Genomic DNA, 22,880 nt, shown 5'->3' with positions numbered 1-22,880 from the left:
CTGGTGCTGGTTGCCTGGGAGAAGAGACCAACCCCTTCCTGGCTTCCAGGTAGTTGTAGAGAGCAGTAAGGTCACCCCTGAGCCTCCTCTTCTCCAGACTAAACAATCCCAGCTCCCTCAGCCTCTCCTCATAGGGCTTGTGCTCAAGGCCTCTCCCTAGCCTTGTTGCCCTTCTCTGGACACATAGAATACATAGAATACATAGAATAAACGAGGTTGGAAGAGACCTTCAAGATCATCGCGTCCAACCTATCAACCAATCCAACCCACCTAAACAACTAAATCATGGCACTAAGCACCCCATCAAGTCTTCTCCTGAACACCTGAACACCATCCTTCAGGTGCGCAGTTGGCAGCAATAACTGCGCACCTGAAGGATGGCCAAGGGCTCGGGTCCAGCCAACATGGATTTAGGAAGGGCAGGTCCTGCCTCCCCAACCTGATCTCCTTCTATGATCAGGTGACCCGTCTGGTGGATGTGGGGAGGCCTGTGGATGTGGTCTACCTGGACTTCAGCAAGGCCTTTGACACTGTCCCCCACAGCAAACTGCTGGCTAAGCTGTCAGCTCGTGGATTGGACCACAACACTCTGTGCTGGGCTAGGAACTGGCTGGAGGGCCCGGCCCAGAGAGTGGTAGTGAACGGTGCCACATCCAGCTGGAGGCCAGTCACCAGTGGTGTCCCCCAGGGATCAGTGCTGGGCCCTGTCCTCTTCAACATATTCATCGATGATCTGGATGAAGGGGTAGAGTCAGTCATCAGCAAGTTTGCAGATGACACCAAGTTACAGGCAGATGTTAGTCAGTTAGAGGGTAGAAAGGCTCTGCAGAGGGACCTCGACCGACTGGACAGATGGGCAGAGTCCAACGGGATGGCATTCAACAAGTCCAAGTGCCGAGTGCTGCACCTTGGCTACGGCAATCCCATGCAGAGCTATAGGCTGGGGTCGGAGTGGCTGGAGAGCTCCCAGACAGAGAGGGACCTGGGGATGCTGATCGACAGCCACCTGAATATGAGCCAGCAGTGTGCCCAGGTGGCCAGGGGGGCCAATAGCATCCTGGCCTGCATTAGGAATAGTGTGGCCAGCAGGAGCAGGGAAGTCATTGTGCTCCTGTACTCTGCTTTGGTTAGGCCGCACCTTGAGTACTGTGTCCAGTTCTGGGCTCCTCAGTTTAAGAAGGACATCGAAACACTTGAGCGTGTCCAGAGAAGGGCAACAAGGCTGGGGAGAGGCCTTGAACACAAGCCCTATGAGGAGAGGCTGAGGGAGCTGGGATTGTTTAGCCTGGAGAAGAGGAGGCTCAGGGGTGACCTCATTGCCCTCTACAACTACCTGAAGGGTGGTTGTAGCCAGGAAGGGGTTGGCCTCTTCTCCCAGGCAACCAGCACCAGAACAAGGGGACACAGTCTCAAGCTGCGCCAGGGGAGGTTCAGACTCGAGGTGAGGAGGAAGTTCTTCACCGAGCGAGTCATTCGGCATTGGAATGGGTTGCCCAGGGAGGTGGTGGAGTCATCGTCCCTGGAGGCGTTCAAGGGGAGATTGGACGTGGCACTTGGTGCCGTGGTCTAGTCATGGGGTCTGTGTTGATAGGTTGGACTCGATGATCCTCGAGGTCCTTTCCAACCTAAGTGATACTGTGATACTGTGACACCTCCAATGATGGCGACTCCACCACCTCCCCAGGCAGCCCATTCCAATGGGCAATCACTCTGTCTGTATAGAACTTCTTCCTAACATCCAGCCTAAACCTCCCCTGGCGCAGCCTGAGACTGTGTCCTCTTGTTCTGGTGCTGGCTGCCTGGGAGAAGAGACCAACCCCTTCCTGTCTACAACCTCCCTTCAGGTAGTTGTAGAGAGTAATAAGGTCACCCCTGAGCCTCCTCTTCTCCAGGCTAAACAACCCCAGCTCCGTCAGCCTCCCCTCATAGGGCTTGTGTTCCAAACCCCTCACCAGCTTTGTTGCCCTTCTCTGGACACTTTCAAGTGTTTCGATGTCCTTCCTAAACTGAGGGGCCCAGAACTGGACACAGTACTCAAGGTGCGGCCTAACCAAAGCAGAGTACAGGGGCACAATGACTTCCCTGCTCCTGCTGGCCACACTACTCCTAATGCAGGCAAGGATGCTATTGGCCTTCTTGGCTGTCTGGGCACACTGCTGGCTCATGTTTCGGCGGCTGTCAATCAGCACCCCCAGGTCCCTCTCTGTCTGGGAGCTCTCCAGCTGCTCCTACTCCAGCCTGTAGCTCTGCATGGGGTTGCCGTGGCCAAAGTGCAGCACCTGGCACTTGGATTTGTTGAACACCCATGGAAGCTTCTTCTGCAATATGTTATTGAAGAGATAAACATTCTCTGCTCAAAACAATGTAATGTTTTCCACATCACTGACATCTTTTGGGCCCTAAATTTACCAAAACCAACATGATGACCTGGGTTCATTGCAATGCCCTGTTAACATCCAGGCCAAAGAACATTCATTTGCAAATTCCTTCTTTACCCAACCCTCAACTCACAGCAATTTGAATACCTTAAAAACTTCTGCCCCTCTTTCAAATTTGAATTTACCAAAGAGATTTGAAGTTATTTTGGAAGGACTGATGGACAGTTTATGATCACATCATTCCAGCTTACTAAAGAAACCACATTAAAATTGAATGCTACTGAATGCTACTCTCAATTCACATTTCTTTCAACATGAAATGAACCTCTAAAATCAAAAAGGTCTAAAGAATATGCTACCAAATAAAATCCCACATGTGGGTGCTGAGAAAACAGTCTGCCCTTGTTGATGTGGGGCTAGGGAAAAGATTAGGATCTAACCCCTACTCTATTTCTAGCACACGCAAGCAGGATTTCTTCTGACAAGGCTGTGAGAGAACAGCCTATATTTTAAGCATTTTGTTTCCTACCAGGGACATAATGCAACAGTGCATTGGTTCTCAGCAGTGACTCTTCAGATTTCATCTCTTTCTTCTGTTCTTCAGAAGTGGTTTTAGGTGTCAAGTGTGAAGGTTTGCTCCATTGCTGCTTCCCTGACCCCTAGGCATGGAGAGGGATAAAATCCAAGTAACATTTAGTGAATGAGACAAGTTTGTAAGAACATGAGCAAAGGGAGTAGACATGGTGCGTGTCATGGCCACACATGCTCACCACGTATCGGTCCTGTGCTCTCACTTAAGCTGATACCCATTCTGAAAGCTCTGGTTGTTTCATGTTAGCATCTGGGATACTCAACTTCACAAATGAAAGCCATCCCTCTGTGCTTCTTATTCATAATGGTATCTATGAGTAGGTTATTATAGTCTTCAATGTATTCCAAGTCCTTTGCACGCTTCTACTAGCACAGGATTTGGAAACAGCCTTGTTCTCTTATGTTTTCCTTCCACCTCCCAAATGTTGTGGGTTAGAGCACTGTATTTTTGGATAGTTGACAGTAAATGGATTTTCCATAAAAAAGAAATCAAACACCTCCTCCTATGGATTTTCTTGCCAGTATCAAGAACTACCCTGAAGTGATAGTGCCTGGTGCTATGCGGGAGAAGGAGAAAATGGGAATAGTACAGTGGCATTGAACCTCATGCGCTGTGGTAAGGATCATCTTGGCGTATTTCTTCTCTGTTAGCTGATACAGGGAAATAAAATGCATGGCATGAATTTTAGGGGATGTTGCCAACTAAAATCTGGAGTTTTCTACTCTGACACAGAAAGTGTTACTTGGGATCATTTAAACTCGTGGTGTTTCATATGCTATGACAATGATGAGCATTACTGCAGTTCATAATCTGCCTAAACATTTTATTAGGCATTATCTCTTGTTAATCTAACCACAGCCATTTTTCAGCATCTAGAGATCTTTCCTTACTCCAGGATATAACAAAGCTACCTGGGTTTCTAACAGTACCGTCTGAAGCAAGTAGGCCTTTTGCACTGGGAATGCTATACTGGTGCGGGACACACAGCTCCTGCATCAGTACAGGGTTCTTACTGTGCAGGAGGTGATACAAGCAGTACTTGCATGCTGCTACCTCCATGAGCTAGCCCTTGTACCTGGGAAGCCTCATTAATATTCCAGATTAATGCCAAGCACTTCTGCTGGCACAGCTGTGTCATCTGGGAGGCCCACCTGCTTACAGGTATTACCCTCTTTCTTATGGCATCTTTGAAGAGGCAACGTCAACCCACATTCCATGGCACCACATTGGTGTCTGTTATCCATATCCAGACAACCAGAATTTATATCTTGCCACTGTCTGTGACTGCAAAAGCTATTTTTATCCTATCTCACTTCTCAGGGCTCTAAAAATTGTTACCTAGGAGCTTCTGGGACCAAGCTGTTCATTCAGGCTTAAATCAGTCAGGAGTTATAGGATGTTCAATGAAATGCTGTGTTAGGAGGATAGTTAGATTCATTCTGTATTGAGAGAGATCTGACACTGCAAAGTTTAGCACCTCATGCTGGCTATTTTAGCATGAAATACACACATTAGATCTGAGAAGTATGCACTGGGCAACCAAGACATTTTATACAGCTTGCATAGTTCCAGGATTTCTTAGAAACACAAAATTCCATATCTGAACATTCACAGAGCTCTGCATCAGTAGGACATTTCCAAGAGCGGTGTCTTTGCCACTTAGGATAAAATTCATTAAGTATCTGTAATCATACAGCATGACTGGTAATACAGCAGCAGATCCAAAGAATACTACAGGAAGGTGATAGGAAAGTGTCACAAATTTGTACTCTAAGTACCTCTGTTTCTTCCTTCTCTTTATTCTGTTTCTCTGTATCTGACTTAACATCCAGAGCCACAAGTTTCTCTCTGTTGAATTCCTGCTCCTGCTGCATGCCCCTCTGCTTTTGCCTCGCTATGGAAATCCAGGCTGGCTCCACAGGAGTGTTGGGATCTTTTCCAGAGTCTCCAGCATCCACAGAGGAAGGCACACTTCTTTCTGTTGACAGATTATTTACGTACATGGTTATATGAAAGAGTTGTAATTAGCTTCAGTTCACACTTGCTTGATATGCCAATTGTTCCCAGGACATGTGACCAGCCTGGGTAAATAGGAATTCTGTTTCATTTGGTCTTCAGAGAGCAATCTTCATGTGCTCACTGTGTTTTAGTTTGGCTAGAGTCACAGTGTCACTGCCCTCACATGAGGAAAATGCAGAAACATGAATCAACCTTCAATAATCTACCTTTTTTCCAAGGTCTCCTCTTCTGCTCCCTCCTCCCATCTGCTTTGTGGCCTCTTAGAGACAAGCAGCAGTTGATTTAAAACTGAACACAGCCAGAGTGTGACATGGCAAAGGCAATCCTCTCCCTGCTGTGGCTGCTCTTGGCTCCTATTCTTCTCATGCCCAGGCAGCAGCAGCCAATACCTTAGTCTGGTTCTTGCCTTCCTTTCACCCCTTTAGGAGCAGCCTCCCTCATGCAGCACCTTGGTGCTTGCAATGCTGTAGGTGACTGAACACAATGTTCTGTGCCATCTGAGCACACAGAAATAGGGTTAAAAATCCCCCAGAGTCAATTTATGGTCTTTTGATGCAAGTTTTACTTTCACTTATTTCTGCTGATTCTGACCATGCTTTCCACTGGGGCCAGTCACTTTCATCATGTTCTATCAGAACTGAGATCTCAGTGAGACATGAGGGGGGAAAAAGCACTTTTGAGAGCAATACTTAAAGGGTGGTTGTCAGGAGGATGGGTCTAGTCTTTTTTGAGTGATGCCCAGTGACAAGCCCAAAGATAATGAGCATAAACTTGAACATAGGAAATTCCATCTAAACACAAGGAGGAAGTCCTTTAATCTGAGGATAGTAGAGCGCTGGAAAACGCTGCCCAGAGAGGTGGTGGAGTCTCCATCTCTGGAGTCATTCAAGACCGACTTGGATGCTGTCCTGTTAAACCTGCTCTAGGTGAATCTGCGTTTTGTTTTGTTTTGGTTGGTTGGTTGGTTTTTGTTTTGGGTTGGGTTTGTTGGTTTGTTTTTTTTTTTTTGGGGGGGGGGTTGGACTTGATCTCCAGGGGTCCCATCTAATCTATTATTCTGTGATTCTGTAAAGTGTCATAAGTACTATCCTGCTGTCCTCACAACTGCTAGCCAGGAATGAGCAGTATCCCAAGGTATGAGGAAGTGAGACACTCTGTATTCAAATACTATGTGATGGGAAATCCTCTCTATATGGTGAGCTGAACTGGGTGAAGAGAAAAGCCTCAGCTCCTCTGTTAGCTCCAGCTCACAGGTTCTCCACTTCTTCATTGGTTCATGCTGCACTCAAAATTCAGTTTTCTAAGTAATGTGGAGCCTCTGCATGATTTAAAAGAGGAACAAGAACAGTGCTAAAAGCCTGATTTAACCTTTCCCAGCCATTTTTGCCCACTAACATGCACAAATTTACAGAAGGCTATTTCAGATCAGAAACTAAGCTTCTCACCTTCAAATCATGCATGGTCCTGCCCCTAGGAAAAGCTACCCAGTCAGCATTCTGTTCAGGGATCTGGGAGGAGGCAGACACAATCAGGAAGGACTACAGCCATCAAGTCCTCTGAGGCTCAGCTGCTGGTGTACAGCATAGGACCTCATGGAGCTGTCAAACATGTTTCTGGAGGGCTGTGGTCTAATTTAGAGTGATGTGGCCCCCATCAGAAAAGCAAGCAAATATCTCTGAAGGCATATTTGAGGTGCCTCATAAAGGCATAGGAAATGAAAGGGATAATGCTCTTACACAGAGATGGAGTCTACAAACTCAGATACATTCTAAAAGCCCACAAACTTTCTCAAGTCACAGTTGTTCATCACTAGTGACAGAAAAGTTATTTGAGCAAGAAAATACTGTAAAACCTATGTCAGCTAAAACCACAAAAAGAGAAAGCACAAGTTTTGCTCCAAGACCAAAGCAAGACCTTTTGACAATTGATGTTTGCATTCCCCTTCACATTCACCTCATGATCTTGGGAAAACCTCTGAAAGAAACAAGCACTAAGTCCAGCTGCACAAGTGCAGCACAGTCAAAGCACAGCCCCCAGATGCTGAACAAGCTTCCCTCCCTCTTGCATGGGAAGCTACTTAAATTCTCTGCATCCTACCTACACATCCAAGTGCTGGGTTCTGCACATTGGCCACAACCTCATGCAGTGCTACAGGCTGGGGTCAGAGTGGCTGGTGAGCAGCCAGGCCGAGAGGGACCTGGGGTTGCTGGTTGATGGTAGGCTGAACATGAGCCTGTAGTGTGCCCAGGCAGCCAGGAGGGCCAATGGCATCCTGGCCTGCATCAAGAACGGTGTGGCCAGCAGGAGCAGGGAGGTCATTTTGCCCCTGTACGCTGCACTGGTTAGGCCACACCTCGAGTCCTGTGTCCAGTTCTGGGCCCCTCAGTTTAGGAAGGATGTTGACTTGCTGGAATGTGTCCAGAGAAGGGCAACAAAGTTGGTGAGGGGCTTGGAACACAAGCCCTATGAGGAGAGGCTGAGGGAGCTGGGGTTGCTTAGCCTGGAGAAGAGGAGACTCAGGGGTGACCTTCTTGCTCTCTACAACTACCTGAAAGGAGGTTGTAGACAGGCAGAGTTTGGTCTCTTCTCCCAGGCAGCCAGTACCAGAACAAGAGGACACAGTCTCAGGCTGCACCAGGGGAGGTTTAGGCTGGAGGTTAGGAAAAGTTCTACACAGAGAGAGTGATTGCCCATTGGAATGGGCTGCCCAGGGAGGTGGTGGAGTCACCGTCATTGGAGGTGTTCAGGAGGAGACTTGATAGGGTGCTTGGTGCCATGGTTTAGTTGTTTAGGTGGGTTGGATTGGTTGATAGGTTGGATGCGATGATCTTGAAGGTTTCTTCCAACCTTCCAACCTGGTCTGGTTCGGTTCGGTTCGGTTCTATTCTATTCTATTCTATTCTATTCTATTCTATTCTATTCTATTCTATTCTATTCTACTCTACTCTACTCTACTCTACTCTACTCTACTCTACTCTACTCTACTCTATTATACACTGGGTCTTTCCATGCCAACAGCTATTGATACTGTAATCTTTCCCCCTTCACTGGCTGGCCTTTCTTAATTTTGTCTGATTTTACAGGCTGATGGGGAAATAAGGCTGGGAGAGATCTTAAGATGTCACCTAGTCTATCCTTCAGTCAAGATCAGTTACAAGATCAGTTTCACATAAACTGATCACATAAACATGTATCTAACCTATTCTTGCAACCCTCCAAAGACAGGACAGATCTCTGTGTCTCCCTAGACAACCTACCCGATGGCTTGGCTGTTCTACTATTTTTTCCCCTGTTAGGCAAGTTAAACCTTTCTTACTCTAATTTGGATCTTTAACTTCTTCTATATACAGTGTCCTTGTGGCAGTCTTTTATGCAGTTGAAGACTTGGACCACATTTTGCCTAATTTTTAACTTTTCTGATCAGTCACATTCTCTGATCACTCTTGCTTATGTAGGTATTGCCCTAAATTGATCCAAATCTGCTTCAAAACACAGTGCTCCAAACTGGCACACTGCACTTGAGATGAAATGGTGCCAGCATCAGGTAAAGTAGAAGGACCACCTACCTTCACCTGGGATGGCTTCCTGTACAAATCAGTCAGTATCATCGGTTTCTTATACAATTTTGTTATTCCTATTTTGTATTTAGTTTGTGAACTCCAGATCATGTTACTTCCTTTCTTCCATTCCACATTTGTATCTGTGCATTGGAATATTTTTTTCACATATATAGAACTTTCTACTTCCCTGTAATGAAAATCTTCTTTTCGTACTATGTTTCCACTTTCTCAAGATGACTCTGGTTTCTGTTCTTGTTCCCCAGGGTGCGCACAGACTTTCCAGCTTGGTAATACTTGCAAAAGTAATAAATGCACATTTAATTCTGTCACCCATGTTCTTAAATATACTAAATAGTGTTAGACCCAATATGGCTACCATCTAACATGACAGTGACTCATTAGTTGGCACACTCAGTAGCTTTACATCAACAAAATCAATGGCTTCACCAAGACTATTTATAGGAGTGTCATGATATGTGTAAGAATGGCACTATGACACCAGTTGTCATTTGACTGCTCTTGGACAAGACATGTTGGTTGGAACTTACACATTATCTTGTAGACATTTAGAAACACATCAAATATTCCTTTCAGTATTTCATATTAAGTGGTATACAACATACTTTCTTCCTCTCTCTCTTCTACAACTGTTCTAGCTTGGCTTAGTAGATGTCATGATACAGGTGCTCCAGCTCTGATGGTTGGAGACAAATCAGCAGCTCAGCTAGGAACTCTCTCGAAGGATAATGGAATAGATCGACATCTAGGCAAGGCTCTTGGTAAGGTTAATCTGTGGATACGCCTTTTATTTGCAGTTGCCCTGAGATACCCTTCCCGAGATGATCTTCCATGGAATCCTAAACCCTGGACTATCATAGATGAGGGAATTAAGCGCTTGAGAGAATTTGCTGTTAGAGAGATACTCTATGGTGAACATGAAACTCTGAATCCTGATGATATTCCTGTAGGAACTGGTCTTGCTAAAAAGCTCATCCAACTTGCTCCTCCTAATTATGCAAACACTCTGGCAAGCAGAATTGTGGCAAGAAATTATGGTGGAGCTCCTCTTACAGTTGGCCAATTCACTGATCAAATAAGACAACTGGAAGATAGCATGACGTGTTTCTTTGGTTTCAGCCATTGAAACTCTGTCTGGTGAAATAAAGAATTGCATGAAAGAGCTGAAGGATGAGTTAAAAAATACCATATACCAATTGGCACAAAGAGATAATTCCAATTCTTCCTCCAGATGGATACAAGTTTCATCTGTGAGGAATAGACGTCCTCCAAGGAGGTCATTCCAAAACAGATCAAACCAAAACAGACCACCAAGGCAGTCACGTAGGATTATTTGGATAACTCTGCGTGATCAGTTTGGTGAGAACATGAACAGATGGGATGGTCAACCAACTTCTAATCTTTTCAGGAGACTGAGGGAACTGCAAAGTGGCAGAACCCAAGGTAGCAATACCAGAAGGGTAGCTGTTACTTCCACAGTTCCCCAGAACAACTCTAGTAGCTCCAACAGTGGCTCTAGCTATAACACTGCACACTGTGCTCAATGCACATGTGGGCATGTTCCCCATAACTAGGGGTGCCCTGCCTCCCGCCAGAGGGAGGAGAGGGATAACAGAGATAACAGAATCTATTGGGATGTGTACATCCAGTGGCCTGGCACTTCACAATTTTGGAAGTACAGGGCCTTGGTTGACACAGGAGCTCAGTGCACCATAATGCCATCAAATTATCAGGGATCAGAGTCTATAACTATTCTGGGAGTCACTGGTGGATCTCAAGAGTTATGTAAGGTGGAGGTTAATGTAAGTTTAACTGGTAAACAATGGAGGAAGCATACAGTTGTGACCGGACCTGACGCACCTTGTATTTTGGGAATTGATTTTCTGAGAGAAGGGCATTTCAAAGACCCTAGAGGTTACAAATGGGCTTTTGGAGTAGCTTCTATTGAAATTGATGGACAAAAATTGAAGCTGTCTGTTAGACCTGAGCTTTCTGATGAATCTGCAGTTGTGGGACAACATAAGATACAGGACATTAAATTGCCGGTTGCTTCTCAGACTGTGCATCACAGACATTACAGAACCAACCGTGACTCTTTGTTGCCCATTCAGAATCTGATAAGTCAGTTGGAGAGTCAGAAAGTCGTCAGCAAAACTCATTCACCTTTCAACAGTCCAGTGTGGCCTGTGCGGAAGCAGAATGGAGACTGGTGTCTGACGGTAGACTACCGAGCCCTAAATGAAGTGACACCACCTATGAGTGCAGCAGTACCAGACATGATGGAGCTACAGTATGAGCTGGAATCCAAAGAGGCCAAATGGTATGCTACCATAGACATTGCTAATGCATTTTTCTCTATTCCCATAGCAGAGGAATGCAGGCCTCAGTTTGCTTTCACCTGGAGAGGAATCCAGTACACTTTCAACAGACTGCCAATGGGCTGGATCCACAGCTCAAGCATCTGTCATGCAGTGATCCACGATGCTCTGGAGAAAGGTGGCGCTCCAGAACACATCCAGTTCATCGATGATATCATCATCTGGGGTAAAACTGCTGAGGAAGTCTTCGAGAAAGGTAACAAAATCATTGACATTCTTCTGGATGCAGGTTTTGCCATCAAAAGAGACAAGGTGAAAGGACCTACCACAGAGATTCAGTTTCTGGGAGTGTGGTGGCAGGATGGACGCCGACACATTCCAGTGGATGTGGTAAATAGAGTCTCCACCATGGCAAATCCCACAAACAAGCAAGAAACCCTACGTTTACTGGGGATAGTGGGATTTTGGAGACTGCACGTTCCTGGATACAGTCAGATTGTGAAACCTCTGTATGATGTGACTCAAAAGAGAAACAGTTTCCATTGGGGACCTGAACAACAAGCAGCCTTTGACCAGATAGAGCAAGAGGTAGTTCAAGCAGTGGGTCTGGGACCTGTCCAAGATGGTCCAGACATTAAGAACATTTTGTACATGGCTGCAAGTGACAATGGTCCAACCTGGTGCCTGTGGCAAAAAGCTCCAGGTGAGACAAGTGGATGACCTCTTGGTTTCTGGAGTCAATGTTACAGAGGTTCAGAGGCAAATTATACTCCAACAGAAAAAGAGATTCTAGCTGCCTATGAAGGAGTAAAAGCAGCTTCAGAAGTAATTGGAACTGAATCACTACTTCTCTTAGCTCCCAGATTACCAGTTTTGAATTGGATGTTCAAAGGCAAAGGCTTCACACCACATCATGCCACAGACTCAACATGGTCCAAGTGGATGGCTCTGATAACACAGAGAGCTCGAATGGGAAATCTTGAAAGACCTGGTCTGGTGGAGGTGATCTCAAGTTGGCCTGAAGGTACCAACTGTGCTAAACCTCCAGAGGAGAGAGTAACTCATGCTGAGAAAGCTCCTCCTTACAATGATCTTTCTGATGATGAAAAGAAATATGCTTTGTTTACAGATGGTTCCTGTTGTCTTGTTGGAAACAAGCAAAGGTGGAAGTCTGCAGTGTGGAGTCCAACACGCTGAGTTGCAGAGGCGAAGGATGGAGAAGGAGAATCCAGTCAGTTCGCAGAGGTAAAAGCTGTCCAGCTAGCTCTCAACGCAGCTGAATGTCCAAAGTTTTATCTCTACACCGACTCATGGATGGTAGCCAATGCTCTGTGGGGTTGGCTAAAGAACTGGAAAAAGAATGGTTGGCAGAGGAAAGGAAAACCCATTTGGGCAGCCGAACTGTGGCAGGACATTGCTGATCGAGTTGAGAGAATTCCAGTGAAGGTGAGACACATTGATGCTCACATTCCTAAGAGCAAAGCTACTGAGGAACAGCAACACAACCATCAGGCAGATCTAGCTGCAAGAGTTTCTCAGATAGACGTGGACTCTAATCTTGATCTCGACTGGAAACACCGAGGTGAAATATTCTTAGCTTGGTGGGCTCATGATTCGTCAGGACATCAAGGCAGAGATGCAACATACCAATGGGCTCGTGACAGATCCATAGACATTTCCATGGATGCTATCACACAAGTCATCTATGACTGTGACATTTGTGCTGATACTAAGCAGGCAAAACAAATTAAGCCCTTGTGGTATGGTGAAGCTTGGCAGATTGACTATATATTCAGTATTCCTAAGGTTGGAAGGGACCTCAAAGATCATTGAGTCCAACCTGTCATCACCACAGACCTCATGACTAGAGTAGGGAGGACACTACTGCCTACTGCAGGCTTGAACTCACGACTTTCCCATTAAGGGTCTGATGTGCTACCAACTGAGCCACCTGAGGGGGCTACCATATTCTTGTTTTGGTAAGTAATACATGCTTACTATGGTAGAGGCAAACACTGGATGGTTGGAAATTTATCCAGTTCCACATGCAACTGCATGCAACACTATTCTCAGTCTAGAGAGACAGATCCTGTGGAGACACAGAACTCCAGAAAGGATTGAGTCAGACAATAGAACTCATTTCAAAAACAACCTTGTAAAGAACTGGGCAAAAGAGCATGGTATTGAGTGGATTTTCCATATTCCTTACTATGCACCAGCTGCAGGGAAGACTGAACGCTACAACGGTTTGTTGAAGACCACTCTTAAAGCCATGGGGGGTGGATCTTTGAAAAACTGGGAAAAACATTTAGCACAAGCAACCTGGCTGGTAAATAGTAGAGGTTCAGTGAACCGAGCTGGACCTGCACATTCAGATCTGCTACAGAAAGCAGAAGGTGACAGAGTTCCTGTGGTATAGAGAAAAGAATCTGTTAGGTAAAACTGTTTGGGTATTTTCTCCCTCAGGAGAGCTAAACCTGTCCGAGGGGTGGTTTCAGGTGAAGGTCCGGGTCACACTTACTGGGTAATGCAAGAGAATGGTGAAATTCAGTGTATTCCACAAAGAAATTTAACTGTATCTGAAAGAGTTTAATTTCACACTGTTGTACAGCTACATCACGTCCAAAGGAAGAATCTACGAGGAATCTACAGTGCACGAACCCTGAGCACCCTGAGAGCCCTGAGTCAACTAAGAGACCTTGAGAATCCCTGTTTTCCTTTTTCTTTGCTTCGTCTGTGAAGAGACAAACTGTTTTCCATTCTTCTTGTTTTCTGATTTTCTCAGACTTTTGAATCATCTACATCTGAGTATAGCCGGAATGGACTATGAACTTTACGTACAAATTGTAATGAACAACCAATGAAATTATTTAGAAGGGGTGGACTGTGACCGTTTGAGGCTGTGCCTTTAAGAAAGGGACAGCGCTGGGACACTCTGGCCGAGTGTTTTGGTGAAGGCAATGAAAACATCAATGTTCTAAACTAATTTCATTGGTAGATTGGTAGAATGCAGTTTTAAGTTTTAGTGCAGCTGGAGTTTTTTCTCAGTTCGTTCCTTTCCTTCTCCCTTCCAGCTTGGCTGCTTCTGGGCTCCTTGCCAGAGCAATCTTGGATAAAGATAAGCTCTAATACTAATTCACATGAGGACTACTAAAATTTTGCTTTCTTAATAACTGCCTTTTTCTCTCTTTCTAATCCTCTTTGGGAAAAAAAGGGAGGTAGGGGGAGAGAAGGGGGTACAGGGGGGGAACTCTCCTCTGTCCAGAGGAGGGAGTTTCGTTCCTGTATTCTTGTTTTATTTCCCTTGCTGTATATTTCTGTACATATATTGTAAATATTGTATATATTGCATATCTAACCTGCCTTTTCACATTGCTTGTAAAATATAGCATTCCTTCCACTTCTCTGGCTGAGTTAGCTGTGGTTTTTTTTTCCCTTTGTGGGGAAGAGAAAGCTAGGCCTTCTCTCTCAACCCACCACATACAACTAAACTCCATTTTCAAGATGTGCCACTTTCTCAAGCCTTCCCATATCTCCCACAGTTTGCAAAGATAACCACTAGCAGCTCAAGGACTACTAATCTTCTCTAAGTATCTCAGGGCAAACTTCATTAGGAGCTTCCTAAGTAAACTCACACAGTTAAATTGATGGCCTTGAGCCCCTCTGGCACTCCATCTGCACCTTTTTAGACTGTGAGCAATTTAGGCAGGACCTGTTAATCATAGGATCAAAGGATTTTAGGAGTTGGAAGGGATCTCTGGAGATCCTCTGGAGTTTAACCGCCAACACACCGTACAGCAAAACCAGGTGCCACACCTCATCAGTTCCCAAAGCACTACTGATATACAGATTGACTAACGGTACTGAAGGTGATGGTGGTGTCTAGTGTTCCTCACAGGTGAAGATCCCTGACCCAGTACATAAAGTAGCTTTTCACTTCAGTTGCCTTCTATCCAAATGAGTCAATTTGTTTTCCTAGTATTCTGTAATGAACACGCATCCAACAGTTACACTCAATATTACAAAGGTGTTTCCCCACTGAAGACTCCCTATGCCCTGCGGGACTCATCCTGTAAATCTATCCTACCAAAGATACCCTTTTGCTCTGTGTACAAGCCTCTTCTCAGCCCAGAGAAGACTGGTCTTTTTCTCTGACTGTGTAGCTACAGACATGCATCCTTTCCCACCACATTTTACCTTCCTTCACTGTCTAATGTCTCAGTGCTTAGAAACACCAACATCTTTACCCTGAAGGCCCTTTTCAATCCACTCACCAGTTTCCCCATGCTACTAGGAACCTGGCTTCTGTCTTGACACTGTGAGTAATGTGCCTCTTAGTTTCTGTGATTTAAAATCACCCTTCGTGCATTGTCACATTTTCCCTGTCATACCGCAAGAACTTTCTGTAAACACCAGCTGAAGTGTACATTGGTCCTCCTCTGCTCACAATCAATACGGAGAAAATTACTGCTATGCCCAAGCTCTATTTACTGCTGTAGCGGTTTGAGCCGTAACTGGGAGTTAAAAGCACAGATGGGGGAAAGGCTGAGAATCTGTCCCCCACTCCCCCTCTCCTCCCCCCCAAACAGAGGGGAAAAAAAGGGTAATGAACAAATCCACTAAACAATAATCTGGAGTCAGCTTGGAAGTAGAGAGGTGAAGAATTTTCTTTAAACAGTATATATATAGCAATAACAGGAAAGGTTCACAAGGGCAAGGAACAAGGATGGATGGGAGGGGGACAGAAAAGAGTAATACAAAACCAGTCTTTCTCTGAGGAGGCGCAGGGGCAGCAGGGAGAAGGATCTGGTCCGGCCACGTGGCTGAGGAGCAGGAGGGCAGCTGCAGTAGCTCTCATCCAGCAGAGGCAGGAGCCAAAAAGGAGAGCCAACAGCTACAATGTCCTGCTTTTTATACCCTAGCTGAGCAGGGAGGGGGGAGTGGAACAGACTCAGCTTCCCAGGGGAAAATGCCCTGCAGGGAGGGTAAAGTACCCGCAAGCCCTCCACCCTGCTTTGTGTTTTTGTTTTCAGAAAAGGGCGTTAACCCACCACAACTGCACTACATGTAGTGGTCCTATTGTTACCTGTGCCCCTGCTTCTCTGTCATCCTCATGCATTTAGATTTCATCTTTCTATTATTTTGACATGCATTGCCCAGCACAACAGGGTTTCTCCATCCTGCAGTAGCATGTCTGGAGGCTGCTGTTGTAACAGTGCTTTTAGTAAAGCAGATACTCTACTGAAGGCACCAAGCACTTCTGCTCTTCAGACAATTCTCCCTGATGAGACACCAGACTTCCTAGTCATGCCAATTAGGAAGCAGCCTAATTAGAGCCAAGTATCATTGCATAAGAGATATCAGAATGCCACTGTGACAGCAGGAATCAAAAGCTCTTTATCATCATCTTAAAAGATTTTATATGTATCTGTATGAGCCTGACTTAGGACAGCCAAGTACTATCACCTAGAGAGGATCAAAAGCTGATCTTCTTCTGGGAAGGGCATTCTTGTTTCTTTAAGAAGTTACATTCCACCCTCATTCTTGTGAGAGTCTTTGTCACAGAAAGGTAAGGTAGGCAAGGTAGGAAAAATACCTCCTTTTCAGCAAAAAAGTATCAGAGGCAACATCTGCAGGGTTTGCTGCTTCATCTGTCAGCCAGAATAACTGTAAGAGGTAGAATACTTACATATTAGCTTTGCCCAGAGGTACACATGCCCTGTTGTTCCCATTAGAAGGATGAAAGTTGATGAGGTAATTCAGGAGGCAGTACAGGCAAGTGAGTTGGCAGTTTAAGGTGATCTGAACCTCTCTACAAAGCTCTTGGTACCCCAAGGGGCACCCTAAGGCCAAAAGTTACTTCACAAGAGAAGTGCTGTTTTCACACCATCCTTAGTTCAGAGGCTGTCTGACCACCCTGAACAAGTCCTCCCTGTCTTACTGCATCTGGTCATGAGGTAGCCTTTTAAGGTTCAAAATATGGCAAAGGCATTTAAGGAACCGGATACCCAGAGTGGAACCAAAAGTACTCAAAAGCACAATCTAATTCCTGTTTTTGCTGCTCATCACATGCACAGCAGCTAGCACAATAGCTCCAAGCTGGTAAGTGCCACTTCCAGGGAGACAATGCAGTACACAAAATGTCAGTGGTGGCATCCTCTGTTGGAAGCTGTGTGAGTTTGACAGGCCATAGCCACCACAAACATCCCATGTTTTACTTCTCTGGCAAAGCAGGGCTGAACCTCTTGCTTCCACAATACACTTGTGAGATTTTCTGAGTAAAACTAAAATCTGAATCATATTCTTCAGTCCTTATTACAACATGTTATTTGAAACAATAAGCTATTCAACTTGTAACTTAATAACTTCATAAGGTAATATAGGGTATTGCTGGCAGCGATTTGTTTCTCATTCATTCACAGTTTTAACCTTATGATTGCATCTTCCCCTGGTTTCCTTGGAGCTGGCTTGTCCTCAGGTGTTTTGAAAGACAAGCCAGGACCCCTTCTTCCCATCAGGATAACTCACCAACAATGGGAAGATACCAAGTCAGAACTTGTAAAGCCGTCAAGCTGCTCTGTGCATAATGTCACCATGTATTAAACCTAGCAGTTAATGTAGGCTGTCAGGCTGTTCCTGCTGTGGCAGAAACCACACTCAGAGGCTGCTGCTGCCCTCCCTTTATGTCGGACACACATACAGTTGCAAGGCTAGCCACTCTGTGTTCTTTATCACTTCTGCAGCTTCCAAATTTACCACCCAGGATAAACCCTGAAGCCAAATGATCCATAGACACCCTCTCAACTCTCTCCTGCAGATCAGAATCACCCAGCTTTTCTCTGCTGGGTCTGACAGTGACCAGGATGGCTGCCTCAGTTGTCCCCATGAGGGGAAATTCCCCTTCTCCAGCCCTGTTAAATGCATGTATCTGATTCCTTCAGTGCCTTACTAAAACACTTCTTTTTCCTTCAGGCTCAAGCTCTGATCTTACAGATAAACTTTCTTCTGCCTACATATTGTGGAAATTAATGTAAAAATGTCCCATTGATAGTTGGGTATTATCCTTCAATGTTTATCAGACTGGTTGTGTGAACAATAAGATGAAGATAAAACATGAACCTTCATGTACAAAAGTGATATGTGACTGGCTTGGGTTTGTGCATTGGTTTATAAAACCACAGGAGGTGAATGAGAAACATATATGTATTTTTATCTGTTGACAGACACATATATTCAATGTATTGAACTATTTCTGGGGGTGCATGTGCTGCTTATGTGGATCACAGAATCACAGAATGTTAGGGGCTGGAAGGGACCTTGAAAGATCATCTAGTCCAACAGGATCACCTATACCACATCACACAGGAACACATCCAGGCAAGTTTTGAATATCACCAGATGTTCCACTCCCTTAAACATTTTTGTGGCTCTGTGCTGGACTCTTTCAAGCAGTTCCCTGTCCTTCCTGAACTGAGTAGCCCACAACTGGACACAATATTCCAAAAGCCACCTCACCAGGGCAGAGTAGAGAGGGAGGAGAAGCTCTCTGACCTACTAGTCACACCCCTACTAATACAACCCAAAATGGCCACAAGGGCACATTACTGGCTCATTGTCATCCTTCCATCCACTAGGACCCCCAGGTCCTTTTTCCCCTCATTACTCTCCAGCAGGTCAGTCCCCAACCTATATTGATACCTGGGGTTGTTCTTTCCCAGGCGCAAGACTCTACAGACTCTACACTTACCCTTATTGAACTTCATTAAATTTCTTCCTGCCCAACTCTCCAGCCTGTCCAAGTATCACAGTATCACAGTATCACCAAGGTTGGAAGAGACCTCAAAGATCATCGAGTCCAACCTGTCACCACAGACCTCATGACTAAACCATGGCACCAAGTGCCATGTCCAATCCCCTTGAACACTTCCAGGGACAGTGACTCCACCACCACCCTGGGCAGCCCACTCCAATGATGAACGACTTTCTCAGTGAAGAACTGTCACTGAATGGCAGCACAACCCTCCACTGTGTCAGCTACTCCACCCAGTTTTGCATCATCAGCAACCTTGTTGACAATGCACTCTGTGCCCTCATCCAGGTCGCAGATATATATTGAATTGTACTGGTCCCAGTACTGACCCCTGAGGGACTCCACTAGATACAGGCCTCCAACTAGACTGTGTATAACCACAACAAAGACATATTTAAACATTACCCTGAGATACAGGGAATGGTTACTTTATTTTTTGTTTTTTAGAGATAGCCTCAGATATTGTACTCATTTCCTTTAAATCTAAAAGCCTTTGCATGCACAAAATATTACAGAGGCTCTTTATAACATGTAAACCTCATGCCTGAAAATTAACACCTTATGCCTGCAAGGACTGCAAAGAGTGGTTGCTCTTCATACACATCTGTGCAGGCAAAAGGTCAGAAGAAGAATATTAGAGCCTTTTGAAAGTCATACCTCTAACAGCAAGCAAAGCTAACTTGTGGATTCCCTGCATATTTTTAAAGCAAACATACTCAAAACTAAGCCAAAGAACTTTACACAGGGAAGTAACACCTCCTGTACACAACAGTATCATTGTTTTATAACACTGCTTATATGCATGTATATTTAATTCCTCACTGTTGTATTTTTGTTCGTTAATAAATCAACAGTTATTTTAAGATGTGCTTTACAAATGCCTATGGCATTTAATGTATCCTGGCCTACATACTTCCCTTTGTTTATTAAAGCAGTACATGCATTTCTGTCAGTGTACACACCCTTTCCTTAATTTCAGACAAAGCTATTCTAAGAATTCTGGCTAAGTATTTTTGACATTTCTTTCTTCTCTAAGCTGCTCTGCAAGGTATTTGGCTTCTGTTTAGATCTACACCACTGATGCCAGGAGAGTCTTTTTTCACACAAGAAACTGCTATGTTTGCATCAAAGTCTAGTCTGTTGCTGGAAAACAGCCATATGGCAAAATAGCCAAGCACAACCGAAAAAGCAACTTCTTCTGAGGAAAAAAAAAAAAAAAGAAAAATAAAATGAAAGACAGCTTTCTTTTCAGCTGTAGGCAGAAAAGCATTAAAGCAATGTCTTATTTCATGTAGAGAGAAATACTCTTCTTGTCATTTCACAGCCAGATGATGCACACCAACTTCATTCACTGTTAGGTTCACCAGCCCTGCTTGAGCTCATGTTCTCTGTTAGAGCATGTCTCCCCACTGCAGCTCCTCCTCAGTCACTGATTTTTACATACCTTTACAGGGACATTCACACAAATATTTCTTATGGTTTTGCTTCTGTAATAATCTGCTGGCATATGTCAATTGTTTCTGTCCTTTACAGTATTTATAGCAAAGAGTATTGGCCCCAAACAATGCAGCTTAACTTTTTAATTCTTGCAAAGACTTGTGCCTTTAGCTCCAGAAAGTTAAAAATTACTTCTCCTAAGGGTGAATAATTTCAAGCAGTCATTAAAGGGCACCCTGCAGTCTGACAAAAGCTGCTAGTTCCCCAGAAAGCTCTGGAGAGCAGATTTGCTGCTTTTGCCAGGGCTGGTAAGCCAGCGTCCCACCAGCCCTCCTGTTGCCTTTGGTATTGGATGTGCTGAACCAAATTGCTCCTGCTCACCCCATGACACAGCAAACAGACTTTTTTGAGATGAGTGTATGTCAGAAGGGAACTGCACCCCCATACATCATCATTTTATACCATGCTTTCTTGTTCAGCACAGGCATTTCGTAACACACAGCAAGAAACTCCCCAACAGCATAAAGTGTCTCCTAACAGTGAGCACAGCTCTTCAAAGGGCTGATGAACTTGAGGACTAGGAGAGGGCTGGGTGGCAGCATTAAGGGTAGCTGGACAACAGGAAAAAAAGAAGTGGGTGTCCCAGCAGATCAGGAGGCCAGAGACAGCTAGCAAAACATGTGATTCACAAAGAGTTGCATTGATCATGCTTGTCAGCTGCTTTCTCCAGCTTGCAGTTGCAAAGACAACTCACTGGGCTGAGGAAAATGCTCTGAAATCATATTTGGGCCCTCATTGCCTTTTGTGGCTCTCCTATGCCAAACAGAGGGGCATAGTTTCTGGGATCACTGTGCAAATCCTTCCACCAAGGCTGGTGTGGTGAGAGGGCAAGCAGAGGAGGTGGGCATACTTTGTTCACCCACAACTTCAGGCAGCCAGCTCAGGCTGATACGGCGACTGAGTGCAAGGAGATGCTTGGACATATATCTAAGGGAGAAAGGTCTGCAGCAGCATAGTTATGACCTAATGACAATTTGGACCAGACTGGTTTGCATTTAGAATGAAATTCTCTGAGTCCTGGCATGCCCACATAGAAGAACTCATTATCAAGTGACTTAAAGATAGAAATATACAGAAAACCTTAGCAGCTTTGTTTAAGGTGATACAGTAAGACCAGTGGGGCAGAAGAACACTAATTACCATTGCAGATCAGTCTGAACCACCATGTTAAACAACCCCAGACCATACACATTTGGTGTAATACTGTCAGGTGGAGAGGAATATGTTCAAAACAGGGCTTCGTGACCTGCAGATGCAGGTTCAAATTTCAGGTTGTGTGCATTGCTGCCAGGGGGACCAGGACACAGCTTTTGCCCACAGACCCTATTTTGCAGAGGACAGTACTGAGCCTGGGGGAAGGAGTCTCCTTTATCCCAGAGCCAAGGAGACAGAGGAGAAACCTTGAGGAGAAACATGCTCCTCAAAACCATTTCTTCCTCTTCTGCCCCCTGCAGCCCTCACTGTCTTCTGCTTTGCTTCCACTGCAGGCATCCTGGGACTCAGCAAGAGGGATGTGAAAAAATACCATGTGCAGGAGCACTAGTACTCCCGCTGCTTTCCCCTGTCCTCTGCCAGACCAACCCCCCTGTGATACGTCTCCTCACTTGTTGTACAACCCTCCCCAAAAACTCAATCAGAAATCTGGGTGTCACTACAAATAATCAACTACTCCTCAAGGAAGGGCAGGGCAGGGAGGAAAACTCCTCTAAAGGGAGTGTTGTGATTATAGAAAGGGAGACTGCCTTGCCCACATGTGCAGGGAAGGTCTGGGTGGATGGCACCTATGCAGGCAGTGAATCTCTTCTTTTATGGCCACTGGGAGAGCATAAAACAGGCCAGAGCCCTATGAAAGTATTTGTGATGCTGCAGCAGATGGCAACTGAAAACTGCTGTCCTTTGGGGTGTCAGCAGGCTGCCTCTGGGACCAAGAGGAGACTTTTGTCACCCTACAGAACAAGTGGCCTGCTGTGTCCTGAAGTGTTCATTCGGCTTGGTGTTCACCCACTCCAAAGCTCAGAGACTGACATCAACTAGAGAAGAACCACGGAGAGGAGCTCTGTAATGGCATAAAGAAACCTTTTCACCTTTTCATTTGCTTGGTCAGCATCTCCTCCTATTCTTAACATCAAGCTTGTGACCAGACACATTTGGGGTAGGGAAGAAGTTTTTGTCACATATCAAAAGACCTAAAGATTTTTTTTCCCCTTTCAGCTGTTCTCTTAAGCGAAGAGCAGAGGTCTCCTCCTAGAATTGCTTAAGTGTACTTCATTTAACTTGTTTACTGTCATTGCAAAGACCTCAGACAGTGGTGCCACTTCCAGTCTTTCCTTTCTCTGCAGGTAGCACAAAATATATCAGTTCCCAGAGGATTGCTTTTCCTTTTTTTTAACTCTAACCTAATTATATAATACAGACAACAGGGTAAAATTTAACCATCTGCAGCAGACTGATATTACAGTCTTTCCTATAAGATCAGGGTAGTTAATTTTTGTTTTTAAACAAGGAATGAGTAATGTTAAAGATAGATAAATTAATCAGCCAAGCTCATGATGGACAACAAATAAATGGTGTGTTGAGCATGCCAGGCAGTTACTAGTATTTCTGCCTCAGTGCTATAGTGAAAAAGGAGGTCCAGAGGTCTGAGTCACTCATCCAATGCAGGGCACTGTGATGTGTGCTTGGCTTTTG

General features: G+C 45.0%; 1 protein-coding gene across 2 annotated transcripts in view; it reads right to left on the bottom strand.

Moving 5' to 3' along the window:
- CRACDL (CRACD like) overlaps positions 1-22,880 on the bottom strand; it is an 84,633-nt gene that overhangs the window by 4,441 nt on the left and 57,312 nt on the right. For both annotated transcript variants that reach the window (XM_068138748.1, XM_068138739.1), the window contains exons 8-9: positions 4,749-4,948; positions 2,908-3,037 (exon numbers count right to left, since the gene is read on the bottom strand). In XM_068138748.1, the coding sequence (XP_067994849.1) occupies positions 2,908-3,037; positions 4,749-4,948 (330 nt within the window). The remainder of the gene's footprint in view (positions 1-2,907; positions 3,038-4,748; positions 4,949-22,880) is intronic.

This window comes from Melanerpes formicivorus, unplaced genomic scaffold (genome assembly GCF_026170545.1).
Source record: "Melanerpes formicivorus ecotype bairdi unplaced genomic scaffold, bMelFor1.0.p_v2 SCAF_1, whole genome shotgun sequence".
Taxonomy (NCBI): Eukaryota; Metazoa; Chordata; class Aves; order Piciformes; family Picidae; genus Melanerpes; species Melanerpes formicivorus.
This window is presented reverse-complemented; position numbering and strand designations above follow the sequence as displayed.